The sequence below is a fragment of the Leucopleurus acutus genome, assembly GCF_964270905.1.
Source record: "Leucopleurus acutus genome assembly, chromosome: 16".
Taxonomy (NCBI): Eukaryota; Metazoa; Chordata; class Mammalia; order Artiodactyla; family Delphinidae; genus Leucopleurus; species Leucopleurus acutus.
This window is the reverse complement of record NC_139158.1, coordinates 74,665,932-74,680,762: the sequence shown is the minus strand read 5'-3', so window position 1 is coordinate 74,680,762 and position 14,831 is coordinate 74,665,932. Positions and strand designations below refer to the sequence as shown.

At 45.8% G+C, this 14,831-nt stretch overlaps 1 protein-coding gene across 3 annotated transcripts in view; it reads left to right on the top strand.

Moving 5' to 3' along the window:
• The window catches only part of SULF2 (sulfatase 2), a gene marked incomplete at both ends in the record, with an annotated part of 112,669 nt that overhangs the window by 14,520 nt on the left and 83,318 nt on the right, over positions 1-14,831 (top strand). For all 3 annotated transcript variants that reach the window (XM_082856781.1, XM_082856782.1, XM_082856783.1), the window contains one exon: positions 1,925-2,164. In XM_082856781.1, coding sequence (XP_082712907.1) covers positions 1,925-2,164 — 240 coding nt within the window. The remainder of the gene's footprint in view (positions 1-1,924; positions 2,165-14,831) is intronic.

The following is a 14,831-nucleotide window of genomic DNA, read 5'->3' as shown; positions in this document are numbered from 1 at the left end:
GGCAAGAACTTCAAATGCCTGGTAGACCCTGGATTGGTTTCCTACTGCTGTCCTAACAGATTGCCGTCAACCAGGTGGCTTAAAACAACAGAAATTTGCTCCCTCACGATTGTGGAGACGGAAGTGTGAAATTAAGGCGTTGGCAGGGCTCTGATTCCTGCAAAGGCGCAGGCGTGAATCCTTCTCAGTTCACCCAGCTCCTGGAGGCCCAAGAGCTCCTTGGCTTGTGGCATCCCTCCAGTCTCTGCCTCCATCTTCACATGGCCTTCCCCGCCGTGTCTGTGTGTCTTCTTCCTTCTGTCTCTTGGAAGGACACTTGTCCTTGGATGTAGGGCCCACCCAGGTAATCCACAACGATGTCACCTCAGGATCCTTTAGTACCTCTGCGAAGACCCTTGGCCAAATTAGGTCCTATTCACAGGTGCCAGGACTTGGGACAGGGGCTTATCTTTGGAGGGTGGACCATCATTCAACCCACCCTAAGAACTGCAAGGAAAAGAAAAAAACAGAGGATGGCCTTAGAAGGAAAAGAAAAAGGATTTCCGTTGAATATTTCTGTTCAACCTACTAAGTATCTGGGTACCAGCCATGGTATACGATTTCACATCCATTCTTCACACATTTATTGAGTACCTACTGTGTGTCACACACTGTAGGGGCATTGAGGATTCGGCACTGAGCAAGGCACGCAGTCTTTGAGCTCCTGGAGCCCTCAGTGGAGCAGGCAGTGTGCAGGCACCGGCGCACAGTAGCGTTTCCACACAAATTCCTTTCCTTCCTATACCTTGCTCTGCTCACAGCTTCATTGAAAAACAAGAATAGGCATGAGTGAAATCACCATACCTAGTGGTTTATCGTTAAGTCCTAATAATACGTGCGTGATAAGAGTTCAAGGGAATCAGAAGCCAGAAGCCAAAAAAAAAAAAAAAAAAAGGGCTTCCCTGGCGGCGCAGTGGTTGAGAATCCACCTGCCAGCGCAGGGGACACGGGTTTCAGCCCTGGTCCGGGAAGATCCCACATGCCACGGAGCAACTAAGACCGTGCACCACAACTACTGAGCCTGCGCCCTAGAGCCCGCGAACCACAACTACTGAAGTCCACGCACCTAGACCCCATGCTCAGCAACAAAGACAAGCCGCCACAATGAGAAGCCTGCGCACTGCAACGCTCACCACAGCTAGAGAAAGCCCGCGCACAGCAACAAAGAGCCTACGCAGCCAAAACTAAATACATAAATAAATCTATTTTTTAAAAAAAGAGCAATGAGAAGAGGTGCGACTGTACTGATGGGTCAGATCTGGGGGGGCGGGGAGATGGGAAGTGGGTTCCAAGCTGGCAGGACCATGTGGACAAAGGCGGCGACAGTGGGTTATGACTGATGCAGAGCATGTCAGCTGAGAAGTATTCAGAGAGAAGGTGGAGGGGGGAGGGGTTGCCAGGTTGACGTGATCGGATTTCATTAAGACGGAACAATTCTTGGGGAAGTTCCAGATGAAACAAAGTATAATCTTCTCTCTGTTTACATAGTGGTTGCTTTCCAAAAAAAAAAAAGTCAGCATATATTAATACCCTGCAAAAGAAAGATGTTCTGTTTATATGCAAGACAAGAGTTCTTCACTAGGCTCAGATAACTTATAAGCAGGTTTTTACGTACCCGCCCCCATGAATGTCTAGTGGAACTGGGGACCCAGGGTACTTCCTCATTGCACAGGACCATCCAATTGTGCATTGCTGGCCGCTGCCCAGAAATGCCAGGGGTGCCCCCCAATCTGTCCCTGGAGATTTCCAACATGCACTCCCCTCCCCCGGGATGGGGTGCTGCCCTGTTGAGGACCACTCAGAACCCATCTCTAATTGTTTGGTGCCCGACTGGGACGCACTCGTTGGAAAACTGGCCCACATGTCACTTTCGCTCTGGTTGCAGGTTCCATGCAGGTGATGAACAAGACACGGCGCATCATGGAGCAGGGCGGGGCGCACTTTATCAACGCCTTCGTGACCACGCCCATGTGCTGCCCCTCGCGCTCCTCCATCCTCACCGGGAAGTACGTCCACAACCACAACACCTACACCAACAATGAGAACTGCTCCTCGCCCTCCTGGCAGTCGCAGCACGAGAGCCGCACCTTTGCCGTGTACCTCAACAGCACGGGCTACCGGACAGGTGAGAGAGCCAGGCTGCCACGGGCGGGCACACGAGTGGGCTGGGAACCTCCGACGTGGTACCCGCTGTCCTGCCTCGGACCACTGTCTTTCCCACTGTGGTCCCTGTACTGCGAGGGGTCCCTGTAGTACGTGAACAGCTTTCTTTTCATTTAAAAGTTGTGCATTGACTTCTAGATGTGTTCGAAAAATACAGATTTATTCGCCTACAGGGGTGATAGAAAGTGACCTTTCCAAAGGAATTTGAGTTAAAAAAAAAAAATGAGTCTATTTAAAATATGAAATATACTACAGAGAGGCCTTGAAGTACTCGGGCAGGAGTATGAGTTCTCTGTGAATTGTGCTGTTTAAGTCGTTGGGGGACTACTTCGTTAATTTGAGGCCATCAGCATGGAACAAGCTTCCAGAAGAACATTGGGGCGGGGGATGGAGAGGAGTGTATGTGGGGCCTGTGGCCACTCTACAGACGGCAAGGGACTGTTCGTCTACACTTGATCGTCTACACCGCCCAAGGTGCTCCATCCCTCCTGCAGCTGGTGCCCGCAGTGTTGGTTGCATCCGGGGTGTAGAGCGAGCAAGGTGTCCTGTCTCTTTATCCTGCAGGAGGTACTTTCGTGCCTTCTGAAGACTCACCTGCCAGGCTGGTTGCCTGAGGCCGAGGCACAATTACAGTCACTTATCTGCAGCACCGCTGCAGAATCCTCCAAACTCAATGAAACTTGCTCTAATTTAGAAAAATAAACACTCCTCACCTTGGGTAAGGAGCCAAGGCAGTTGTGAAATCAGATACTGTGGCTTGAACGTTGTAACCCTGGGAAGTTGTGTTCAAGTGACGGGGCTTGTTTGGGTAGGAGTGACATGAGAGAAGGACGGATACCTCCCTGAGCTGGGTTCAGGGCACTGAAGCCGTCCTGGAAGCTGGGCAGCTGCCCCTCACATACACGGTGTGGCTGGCGTGGGCACATCGGGGTGAGGAGCGCGCCGGTGAGGTGTGTCGTCTTGCAGACTGTTTCCACTGCCAGCATCACCCAGCGGGCGGGCCCCGCTGAGAGAACTAGGAAGGCCGCAGTCCTATACACATGACCCTGTTGGCTCCGGGATCTCTGCAGAAAGCCACATGGCTCAGTTTACCCCAGGCCACCACCCATCTGGTTGCAGAGACCTGGATATAGATGGAGGAAGCAGGACAGACCAGGGCACCTACTGAAAAGGGGCATCTGCCACTCAGGTCCAGGTAATTATAGCCATTCGTGCTCAGGGTTGCCAACCTTCAAATATTTCTAATCTGAATTCTTGGCCAAAATCTGATTTTAAAGCATGTTGGCAAAACTCAGTTTGTTTTGTTTTGTTTTTTTAATACACAGTGTGGACCCACAGAGAAAACGTGTCTGAGGGCTGTGAGACCCACTTTTAGAACCTCTAGCTGAAAGGTCTGTGTAGAAACCTTTAGCTTTGGATGCCAAAGGAACAGTAAGGACCCTTACCTCATCCACCCCCCACATTTGACAGCTGCAGCCCAGAAAAGAGACTTGCTCATAGTCGTAAAAGCAGGTGCCTGTGGCGTCATCAAAATGGAAACCAAGACCGTAGGACTTCAAAGGGAGTATGGATGTTGTTACATCCATCAAATTGAAAGGAAACCTATATCCTGCGATATCTTAGGGGCTCACGATAGGGGCCAAAGCCTGGTGTTTCAGAATCATGTAGCTGGCACTAGGGAAGGAGCCATCTCTCAGGATTTAACATTTCTTCAAAATTGATTTCCGCAAACTTTGTCCTTGAATTTAAACAAATTACCAAAAAGCGCTTTCCCCAAAGAATTGCTTTCATCCAACTATGCTTAACTGTTACACCCTCAGTGAAGACTGGGAGTGTAATGCCAAGTATAAATTGCCATATATAGGACATTTATGGTTTTTGTAAAACTGTCCCTGAGAATTTTATCCGTTATGTTTAGAATGTCCCTCTCTGCAAGGAACTCTGTTCCAACCTGACATTGAGAACTCAGGACCCTGAAAATGTCTGTTTACTGTGATGAACTTACGTGCTCTTGTCATTAAAGAACAAGAGCTGTGTACCCTGTATACTTTCCCTTTTTGCCCTGGTAGTTAGGAAGCTCAGATTTGAGTTTTATTTCATTCTCTTTTATGGCTGAGTAACATTCCATTGTGTGTGTGTGTGTGTGTGTGTGTGTATATATATACACACACACACACACACCACATCTTCTTTATCCGTTCATCTGTCAATGGAAATTTGAGTTTTATATTAAGCCACTGCTTAAAGTGAAAACATGACCAGTTATGCTGGTCCTTGTAGGTTGATTGAGAAAAATAACAGAAAACTAGAATGAATTCAAAATCCCTTTTAGATTAACTTGATTTGTATGACTCACATTAGAATAATTAGACTCATATTAGGATAATAACTTTTTAGCTTCCCAGGGAACAATGGTCAACTGTTCTTACCAGGTCTTTGGACACATTCAACCCTGCATTCTCATGAGTGTCTAGGGCAACTGATTGAATTAGATTTAAGTTTTTTGGCTGTGTGTGAGAGACCCAAGACAGAAGTCATTTATTACTCTCTCAACTAAAAGTCTGTGCTGCTTTGATGAACCTGCCCGTGAATCGATCAGAGACTCAACCATTTCCTTTTCTTTTTCCTGAGGCATAATTTGCATATAACGTTATAGTAGTTTCAGATGTACGACATGATGAATCAATATTTGTATATATTGCAAAAGGGTAACGACAATAAGTCTAGTTAACATCTGTCATCATACATAGTTACAAAGGTCTGTGTGTGTGTGATGAGAATTTGTAAGATCTACTCTCTCAGCAACTTTCAAATGTACAGCATAATATTATTAACTGTAGTCACTATGCTGTACATTATAGCCCCATGACTTATTTATTTCGTAACTGGAAGTTTGTACCTTTTGACCCTCTTCACTCATTTCACCCACCCGCTACCTCCCACCTCTGGCAACCACCAATCTGTTCTGTGTACCTATGAGCTCGGCTTTGTTTTAGATTCCATATGTAAGTGATATCATATGGTAATTGTCTTTCTCTGTCTGACTTATTTCACTTAGCCTGATACCGTCAAGGTCCATCCATGTTGTTGCACATGGCAAGATTTCCTTCTTTTTCGTGGCTGAATAGTATTCCAGTGTGTGTATACCACATTTTCTTTATTCTTGCATCCAATGAGGACACTTAGGTTGTTTCCATATCTTGGCTATTGTAAATAATGCTGCAGTTAACATGGGGGTGCCGATATCTTTTCCAGTTAGTGTTTTCATTTTCTTCAGATAGATACTCAGAGGTGGAATTGTGGGATCATACGGTAGTTTTATTTTTAATCTTTGAGGAACCTCCGTACTGTTTTCCATAATGGCTATACCAATTTACATTCCCACCAACAGTGAACAAGGGTTTCCTTTTCTCTAAGTCTTTGCCAACATTGTTATTCTTTGCCTTTTTGATAATAGGCATTCTAACAGGTGTGAGGTGGTATCTCATTGTGGTTTTGTTTTCTTGTTTTTTTTTGCGGTACGCGGGCCTCTCACTGTTGTGGCCTCTCCTGTTGCGGAGCACGGGCTCTGGACGCGCAGGCTCAGCAGCCATGGCTCACAGGCCCAGCCGCTCTGCGGCATGTGGGATCTTCCCAGACCGGGGCACGAACCCGTGTCCCCTGCATCGGCAGGCGGACTCTCAACCACTGCACCACCAGGGAAGCCCTCATTGTGGTTTTGATTTGCATCTCCCTGATGATTAATGATGTGAAGCATCTTTTGATGTACCTGTTGACCATCTGTATATCTTCTTTGGAAAAATGCCTATGTAGATCTGTTGCCCATTTTTAAAATTGGATTGTTTGGTTTTTTTCTATTGAGTTGCATCAGTTTTTTGTATATTTTGGAAATTAATTCCTTATCAGATGTATGAGCTGCAAATATTTTCTCTCACTCGGTAGGTTTTCTTTTCTTTTTGTTGTGCACAGTGTTCCTTTACTGTGCAGAAGCTTTTTAGTCATTCCATTTATTTCCTTTTGCTTTTATTGCCTTTGTTTTTGGTGTCAAATCCAAAAAAAATCATTGCCAAGATCCATGTCAAATGATGTTTTCAGGTCTTACGTTCAAGTCTTTAATCTGTTTTGAGTTAATCTTTGTCTGTGGTGTAAGATAGTGGTTCACTTTAATTCTTTGACGTGTGGCTGTCCAGTTTTCCCAGTTCCATTTATTAAAGAGACTGTCCTTTCCCCATCATACATTCTTAGCTCCTCTGTCATAAATTAATTGACCATATATGTGTGGGTTTATTTCTGGGCTCTCTATTCTGTTTCATTGATCTATGTCTGGTTTTATGCCAACACCATACTGTTTTGATTACTACTGCTTTGTAATACAGTTTGAAATCAGGGAACATGATGCCTCCAGCTTTGTTCTTCTTTCTCAAGATTGCTTTGGCTCTCTGAGGTCTTTTGTGGTTCCATACAAACTTTAGGATTGTTTTTTCTGTTTCTGTGAAAAATGCCGTTGGAAATTTAATAGGGATTGCACTGAATCTGTAGATTGTTTTGGATAGTATGGACATTTTAACAGTATAATTCTTCCAGTCCATGAGCATGGAATACCTTTCCATTTATTTGTGTCTTCTTCTATTTCTTTCATTAGTTAATGTCTTATAGTTTTCAGTGTACAAGTCTTTCTCTAACCTTGGTTAGGTTTATTCCAGATATTTTATTCTTTTTGATGCAGTTGTACGTGGGACTGTTTTCTTAATTTATCTTCTTGATAGTTTGTTTTTATACACAATACAACAGATTTTTGTGTATTGATTTTGTATCCTGCAGCTTTACTGAATTAATTTATTAGTTCTAACAGTTTTTTGGTGGAGTCCTTAGGGTTTTTTATGTATAATGTCATGTCACCTGCAAATAGTTACAGTTTTACTTCTTCCTTTACGATTTGGATGCTTTTTCTTTCTTTTTCTTGCCTAATTGCTCTGGCTAGGACTTCCAATACTAGGTCAAATAAAAGTGTTGAGAGTGGGCATCCTTGTCTTGTTCCTGATTTTAGAGGAAGAGTTTTCAGCTTATCACTTGAATAGGATGTTAGCTATAGGCTTGTCATGTATGGCGTTTATTATGTTGAGGTATGTTCCCACTACAGTCACTTTTTTTGAGAGTTTTCCTCATAAATGGATGTTGAATTTTGTCAAATGCTTTTTCTGCATCTGTTGAGATGATTTTTATCTTTCTTTTTTTTTAATGTGCTGTATACATTGATTGATTGGGGGATGGTGAACCATCCTTGCATTCCTAGAATAAATCCCATCTGAACATGGTATATGATCCTTTTACTGTATTGTTGAATTCAGTTTGCCAGTATTTTATTGAAGATTTTTGCATTCTGTGTTCATCAGAGATATTGGCCTATAATTTTCTTTACTTGTGGTGTCCTTGGCTGGTTTTGGTATCAGGGTAATGCTAACCTCATAAGATGAGTATGGAGGTATTCCCTCCTGTTCTATTTTTTGGAAGAGTTTGGGAAGGATTGATATTAATTCTTCTTTGAATTTTTGGTAGAATTCACCTGTAAAGCTGTCTAGTACTGGACATTTATATTTGGGGAAGTTTTTGATTATTGATTCAGTCTTCTTTCTAGTAATTGGTCTGTTCATATTTTCTCTTTCTTCATCAGTCAGTGTTGGTAGGTTGTATGTTTTTAGGAATTTATCCATTTCTCTAGCTTGTCAAATTTATTGGCATATAATTGTTCGTAGTAGTCTCTTATGATCCTTTGTACTTCTGTGGTATCAGTTGTAACGTCTCCCTTTTTATTTCTGATTTTATTTATTTGAGTCCTCTCCCTTTTTTTCCTGGTTGAGTCTAGCTAAAGGTTTATCAATTTTGTTTCTCTTTTCAGAGAACCAGTTTGTAGTTTCATTGATCTTTTCCATTGTCTTTTTAGTCTCTGTATTTCATTTATTTCTGCTCTGATCTCTATTATTTTTTTCCTTCTACTAACTTTGGGCTTTGTTCTTTTTCTGGTTCCTTGAAGCGTAATATTAGGTTATTTATTTGAGATTTTTCTTATTTCTTGATGTAGGCATTTGTCACAAGGAACTTCCCTCTTAGAATTTCTTTTGCAGCATCCCATATGTTTTGGTGTGTTGTATTTCCGTTTTCATTTGCCTCAAGGTTTTTTTTTTCTCTTTTGATTTCTTTGACCAGTTGGTTGTCCAGTAACATGTTGTTAATCTCCACGTATTTGTGAATTTTCCAGTTTTCTTCTTGTAATTGATTTCTAGTTTCATACCATTGTAGTTGGAAAAGATGCTTGATATGATTTCAGTTTTCTTAAATTTATTAAGACTTGTTTTGTGGCCTAACATATGATCTATCTGGAGAATATTTCATGTGCACTTGTAAAGAATGTATATTGTGTTGCTTTTGGATGGAATGTTCTGTACATGTGTGCTAAGTCTATCTGATCAACGTATAGTTTAAGACCTATGTTTCCGTATTGATTTTCTGTCTGGATGATCTATCCATTGGTGAAAGTGGGGTAATAAAGTCCCCTACTATTATTCTATTGCTGTCTATTTCTTCCTTTGGGTCTATTAATATTTGCTTTATATGTTTAGGTGCTCTTAAATTGGTTAGAGACTCAACTGCTTTCTGTTTCTCCTTATTTCCCACTGATGAGAAACAAGTCACATGAGCACGCATGATTGCAGAGGAAACTAGGGAATGTAGTCTTTATTCTGGGTGGCCATTTGCCCAGCTCAAAATTCTATTACTATGGGAGAAGACATGGATACTGAGGGAAGATTAAAGTCACAACCTCAATAATGGTTCTTAGTCCATTTGTGTATGTCATACCCTTTTTAAGACAGGAGGTTAGCTGGAAATGTGGAAAACTGGAACCAGAAAACTGTTCCTTAAGTGGACCAGCAGTTCATGTAAATAGTGCTTTTAATGTATTTAATTAGGTATTTTATCTTGAAAAAGTGAAACTACACAGTTTTAAAAATAACTTTATTCTGTGTTATATTCTAATAGTATTTAACAACGGTTAGGTTATAATTGTGTCGAACGGGGCTTCCCTGGTGGCGCAGTGGTTGAGAGTCCGCCTAACGATGCAGGGTGCCCCGGTCCGGGAAGATCCCACATGCCGCGGAGCGGCTGGGCCCGTGAGCCATGGCCACTGGGCCTGTGCATCCGGAGCCTGTGCTCCGCAACGGGAGAGGCCACAGCAGGGAGAGGCCTGCGTACCGCCAAAAAAAAAAAAAAAATTATGCCGAATGGATTGATTCTTTAATCAAATGAATTGATGAAGTGTCAGTTCAAGGCAGTGGAGGGGATAACTTGTTCAACAAATTTAAATGATAGCACAATATGATATCCTTTACTTCACCTTCAGTTTTCACAGCAAAATCGTAAAGGGTCATTTTTGCAAACGTATTTGAGGATTCGATCAGTTTTCCCAAGGGCCTCTCTTAATCCTTTGACATCTGAGTCTTCCCTGTGAAGTGCTGATTCCCTCATCGTCATTTTCAGTGGTCTCTTCTTCAGTTATCTCATAGACCAGATTATTGTTTGTCAGTGGATCTGCACATGCTTTAAGCTGTCCTCCCGCATCACTTTAATTAATTTCACAAAACCTTGCATCTTTCATAAGATTTGCCATTTCATTTTGCCGTCATCTTGCTCTGTGCTTCCCCGTGTTTGCAGTAGAGATTGACACAGGATGAAGTGAGAGGTGCTAAGTTTAAGCAGGATAAATATCAATTTGTTCATGGGTATTTCTGTGTGTTGGCTTCCTCTCACTTCAGGGACTCAGATCTCAAATATAAATACCCTTGAAAGTATAAATTGTATCCTACGTTTTTACAAAATGTGCTTAGTGATCTTTCAGCACACTTCAGCTGCCCTGACTGTGCTCCCTTATATACCCACGAGTTAAAGTCATATCATCCGTGGAATGAGATGCTTCCAGGTTTTTGCAAAGCAGTTGAGAGCAAGGACTCTGACTGGGTTCAAATCTGGGCTCCGCCACTTACTAGCTGAGTGAATTTGAACAAGTTATTTAACTTCCATGCCTTGGTTACTTCACCTAGGAATAATAATGTTACTTCGCTCGTAGGGTTTTCTGAGGATTAAGTATGTTAGAACAGTGATACCTAGTAAGCACTTAAGAAACATTAGCAATGATAGACACAGCACTGCACAACCTACCCCAGACCAGCATTCAGATGAATGTCACAACATGTAGCATCACGTGATGAAAATAAGTTTATACCCACGGATCAAAAGGTGGCAGCATGTGTCAGCCTCTCTGGTAATTAGTGAAATGCAGATTCAGCCAACAGTGCACTATCACCTCTCGCCCATCACCACAGCAAATAATCAGAGGTCCTGTCACACCAAATGATGGTGAGGATGTGAGAAAACAGGAAGACCAGCAGTGGGAATGCGCATTAGCACCTCTGCTTTGAAGAGCAATTTGGAAGTTTCTGGCAAAGCTGAAAACATTCATCTCTTTCCATTCAGCGACTCTCTGGCTCTGCACCCCTCAGTTCTGAGGAGGTGATATGTAGTCCTGCTCAAGCAAGGAGAGGGTATTTCTTGGTGATGCTCGTGGCTGGTAGATAACCTTCAGATCCAATTGACAGAAACCCCAGTTCCCAAGTGACAAGAGATTGAATTCTTTGCTCCCTAAACCAAAAAGATACAGGCGAGCTTTATACAGAGACACATTCTGTGGTTTGACAGTGTCACGATTTTATCATAAGGCCTGAGGTCTCTAGAGGATGACCGGCACTGGGACGGGCCCCATGCCTCTTCCTTTGTATGGTACCTTAGCATTCAGCAGGGTTTTTTCCCAGAATGCCCAAGTGGTGAGAGTCTTTCTGACTGGACCAGCTTGAGTCACATGCCAACCCCTGAACCAGTCGCCACGGAGAGCAGACGGTATGTGCCAATTAGCTTAGCCCACGTCACCTGTTCCTGGAGCAGCTGGGGGAGTCATTTTCCCCCAGCGCCTGGGTTCCCGAATAGAAATCAGGAGCTGTTGGAAAGGATAAAGGAGAAACACATACTACAGTGACATTCGCAAATTTCCACTACCTTGCCGTGGGCAAAGCAACCACCACCAAAGGGGAAAGAAAATACACCTCTTCCGGCCCTTCCTGATGAATTGGACAGGAGTACCCATTTTCTTCTCGTTAGGATACTGCTTTCTCGTTCCACGTTGCCGTCAGAGTCTGGCAGTTCAGAAGCTGTTTCCCCACCTAGCTCCTGCCATCTGGTGCAGACTTTTGTAAAGATGTGAGCACTGGGGGTGAGCCTCCTGCCTTTCCCTCATCGTGTTCTAGCATGCACCGTGGGAGGAGGGGAGGAAGCCCCTCATTACAGGCCCCAGGTGTGCCAGGGCTCCCAGTCACAGCTGTTTTGAAACCAGGCCCTGAGCACCCCAATTATTTTCACTCTTCTCCTCATACAAAGCTGGGGAGGGGAGGTCAGCTGAGGACCTAGACTACTTGGCTGTCAACGTTGGGCAGCCACCCTTACTTGGAGGGGGGGACCTCTGTGCCATGACACCTCCTGTGGCAGGATGCCTGGGGCGTTGGTGGAGGCTGGGGCATCCCCCTGATGTAGGAGGATGGAGAGGAATCTGCTTGGCATTTGGGCATCCCTGACAAAGATTTGCTGCTGGCGTGTAAAGGGGTGCGCGCGTGTGTGTGTGTTTGCGCACTTGTGTGTGATTTATTTTTTCCCCAAAGCAGTTTTAAGACCACAAAGGCGTTAGAGCTGGTGTTCGTCTATGAAGTAATCCTCACCCCTCCCTCTTTCCACCACTCGGTTTTGATCTGCTCTTAGCCTCTTGCCCTGAAACCCACACACCAGCCTCCAGCTGCCTCAACATCTGCCTTTGGATGTCTCCCTGGCATTTCGAACCTGGCATGTCCAAACTGACTTCCTGACCCTGTCCCTCCCCCTCCCAGGCACCTCTCACAGTCTCCCCCTTGGCAGCTCCAGTGTCCCAGCTGCTCAGACCGAAACCTTAGTGTTATTCTTGTTTGTTTGTTTGTTTGTTTTCTCCCTTTCACACTCTACATTCAATCCATCAGCAAACCCCATCAACTCTCCCTTCAAAATACACCAGAACCCTCTCTGGTGCCACCATGCTTATCTAAACCTCCATCATCTCTCGGCTGGGCTGCCCCAGCTTCCTCGTCTCGGGCCTCCCTACCTCCGCCCTCACCCCACTAGGGTCTGTTCTCACCACAGCAGCCAGAAGGATGCTGTCAACCTACGTCAGATCCCGTTTCTCCTCTGCCCACAGCCCTCCTAAGACTCCCCCCTCACTCAGGGTAGAGGCTCCCACAGTCACCTCAGGGTCCTCATGATCTGCCCCCCTGTCCCTCCCCTCTTGACCACCTCACCTCTTGTCCTCCACCTTAGTCACTCCCCTCCTTCCTGTTCCTCAAACCATCCATTCCTCAGACCTTTGTTCAAATACCACCTCCTCAGGGAAGCCCTCCTTGACTATCCATCCGAAGGAGGCTTCCCTTCCCCCTTTTTCCCCTCACCCTGCTTTTTTAAGTCAGAGCCCTTGTTGCCACATAACGTATATTTGAATGTTGTCTGTCCAACTTCCCGTGTTAAGTTACATCTCCTGCCCGCTCTGCTTCTCCCTGCCCTGGTTCCTGCTTCATCCGCCTCCCTGGCCCTTTCACCGCTGATGATACACTTTGCCACGTGTCTTGTTGGTTGTCTCCCGTCTAACATGTCAGCTCCATGGAAGCAGAGATACGTGGTCTGTCCTCCCAGTATCCCTGCGCTGGAAGGGGGCCTGCCCCGTAGTAGCTGCTCATTGAATGGTTGCAGGATGAGCGGATGTATCTGTATTCTGTCCAGAACTGGCAGCGCCCCCGACCCTCCCCCATCTCGCCTGTGCTCCTTTCTCCTCTCCCGTTTCTCTCCTCCCCGCCCCCAGTCCCGCCGCCTCAGCCTCTCCTCCTCTTTCTCCTTGGCCCTTCTGCCTGCACGGAGGAGAAAGGACTTAGACTCTTCCTGGGACGATGCCTCCGGGCCCCCGTGCAGCTGTCCCGCGTGTACAATGGCAGCCTTCTCTCTGCTTGGCCTTTCTCCTGGTTTTGCTCCCCACCCTCTTCCTCTCCCCTGAGTGTACACACAGCTCCCTTCTTCCCTCCGTCCAGCTGCCCCCCTCCACCGCCCTGCCCACCCCACCCCCTCTCCAGCCTGTGGTGGGGCACTAGAGCGTCTGCATTTGCCCCAGGAAGTAGGGGGCTTTTCCTCTCCTGACACCACGACCCCGCCTTCCCCACCATGAAAGTCAGGCTTGGTGGTGGTGTAGCAGCCCCTTCCAGGGCCCAGGGCATCCTTAGGGGGTACACATTTGTCCCTTCCACATACACATTCAAGCTACATTTCTTTAAACTCCAGTGTAATAGTCACTCCCTTCCTCCAAGACCTTCAAGCTTCAAAACAAGTAAAACATTGGTGCAGGAGCCCAGAGAATTAGGCTCTGCGTCTAACTTCTCTGTTATCCTGAGCAGAGACCTGCCCCTCTGGGCCTCAGTTTCCCCATCAGTGCAGTGGAGTCGCACCGTCTATGTGTAAATTGCCCGATGCCTCTTTGCTGTGATTTTATCCTCAGGGTCATGGGACCAGTGCCCATGATCTTGGGAGGAGAGCCACCCGGGGGCCACAAGAGGAAAGAGGAAACAGGTGGTCATGCTTCTCCTCGACTTTTCAAAAACTGGGTGTGAGGCTAATGGGACAAGGTTTATACACTTTCGAGCACCCTCTGTCCCAGCCCATTAGCTGGTATATTCCTTTCCTATGGCTGCTGTAACAAAAGTGCCACAAACTGGGTGGCTTAAAATAAGAGAAATGTATCCTCTCCGTTCTGAAGGGCAGGAGCCCAAGAGCGAGTGTCAGCAGGGCCGTGCCCTTTCCCAAGGCTCCCTGGGAGAATCCTTCCTTGCCTCTCCCAGCTTCCAGTGGGCACCCGCAAGCGCTGGCGTTCCTTGGCCTGTACCTGCATCACTCCCATCTCTGCCACCGTGTTCACACGGCCACCTCCCTGTGTGTCCTCTCTTCACATGGCCTTCTCCTCTCTGCGTGTCTGTCTCCAAATTTCCCTCTTCTCTAAGGACACCAGTCACCAGATGAGAGCCCACCCTAATCCAGTATGACCTCATCTTAACTTGATTACATCTACAAAGACCCTATTTCCAAATAAAGTCACCTTCACAAGTACTCGGGGTTAGAACTCGAACATATATTTTGGGGGCCAGGATCCAGCCCACACCAGCTGGGTTCTTTCCCACACACCACTTTATTTAATCCTCCATTTAGGCTGCAGGGGTGCTCAGAAACCAGGTGTCTCCCCGTCGCCACCGGGGCTGTGGGCCTAAGTGCGGGGCAGTGTGGCCGCCCAGCCGGTCAGCTCCATGCTTTGCTTTTGCTCACGGAGGTCATTCAAATGACCTTAGAAGTCGCATAGCACAGGGAGATCAGCTCGGTGCTTTGTGACCATCTAGAGGGGTGGGATAGGGAGGGTGGGAGGGAGGGAGACGCAAGAGGGAAGAGATATGGGAACATATGTATATGTATAACTGATT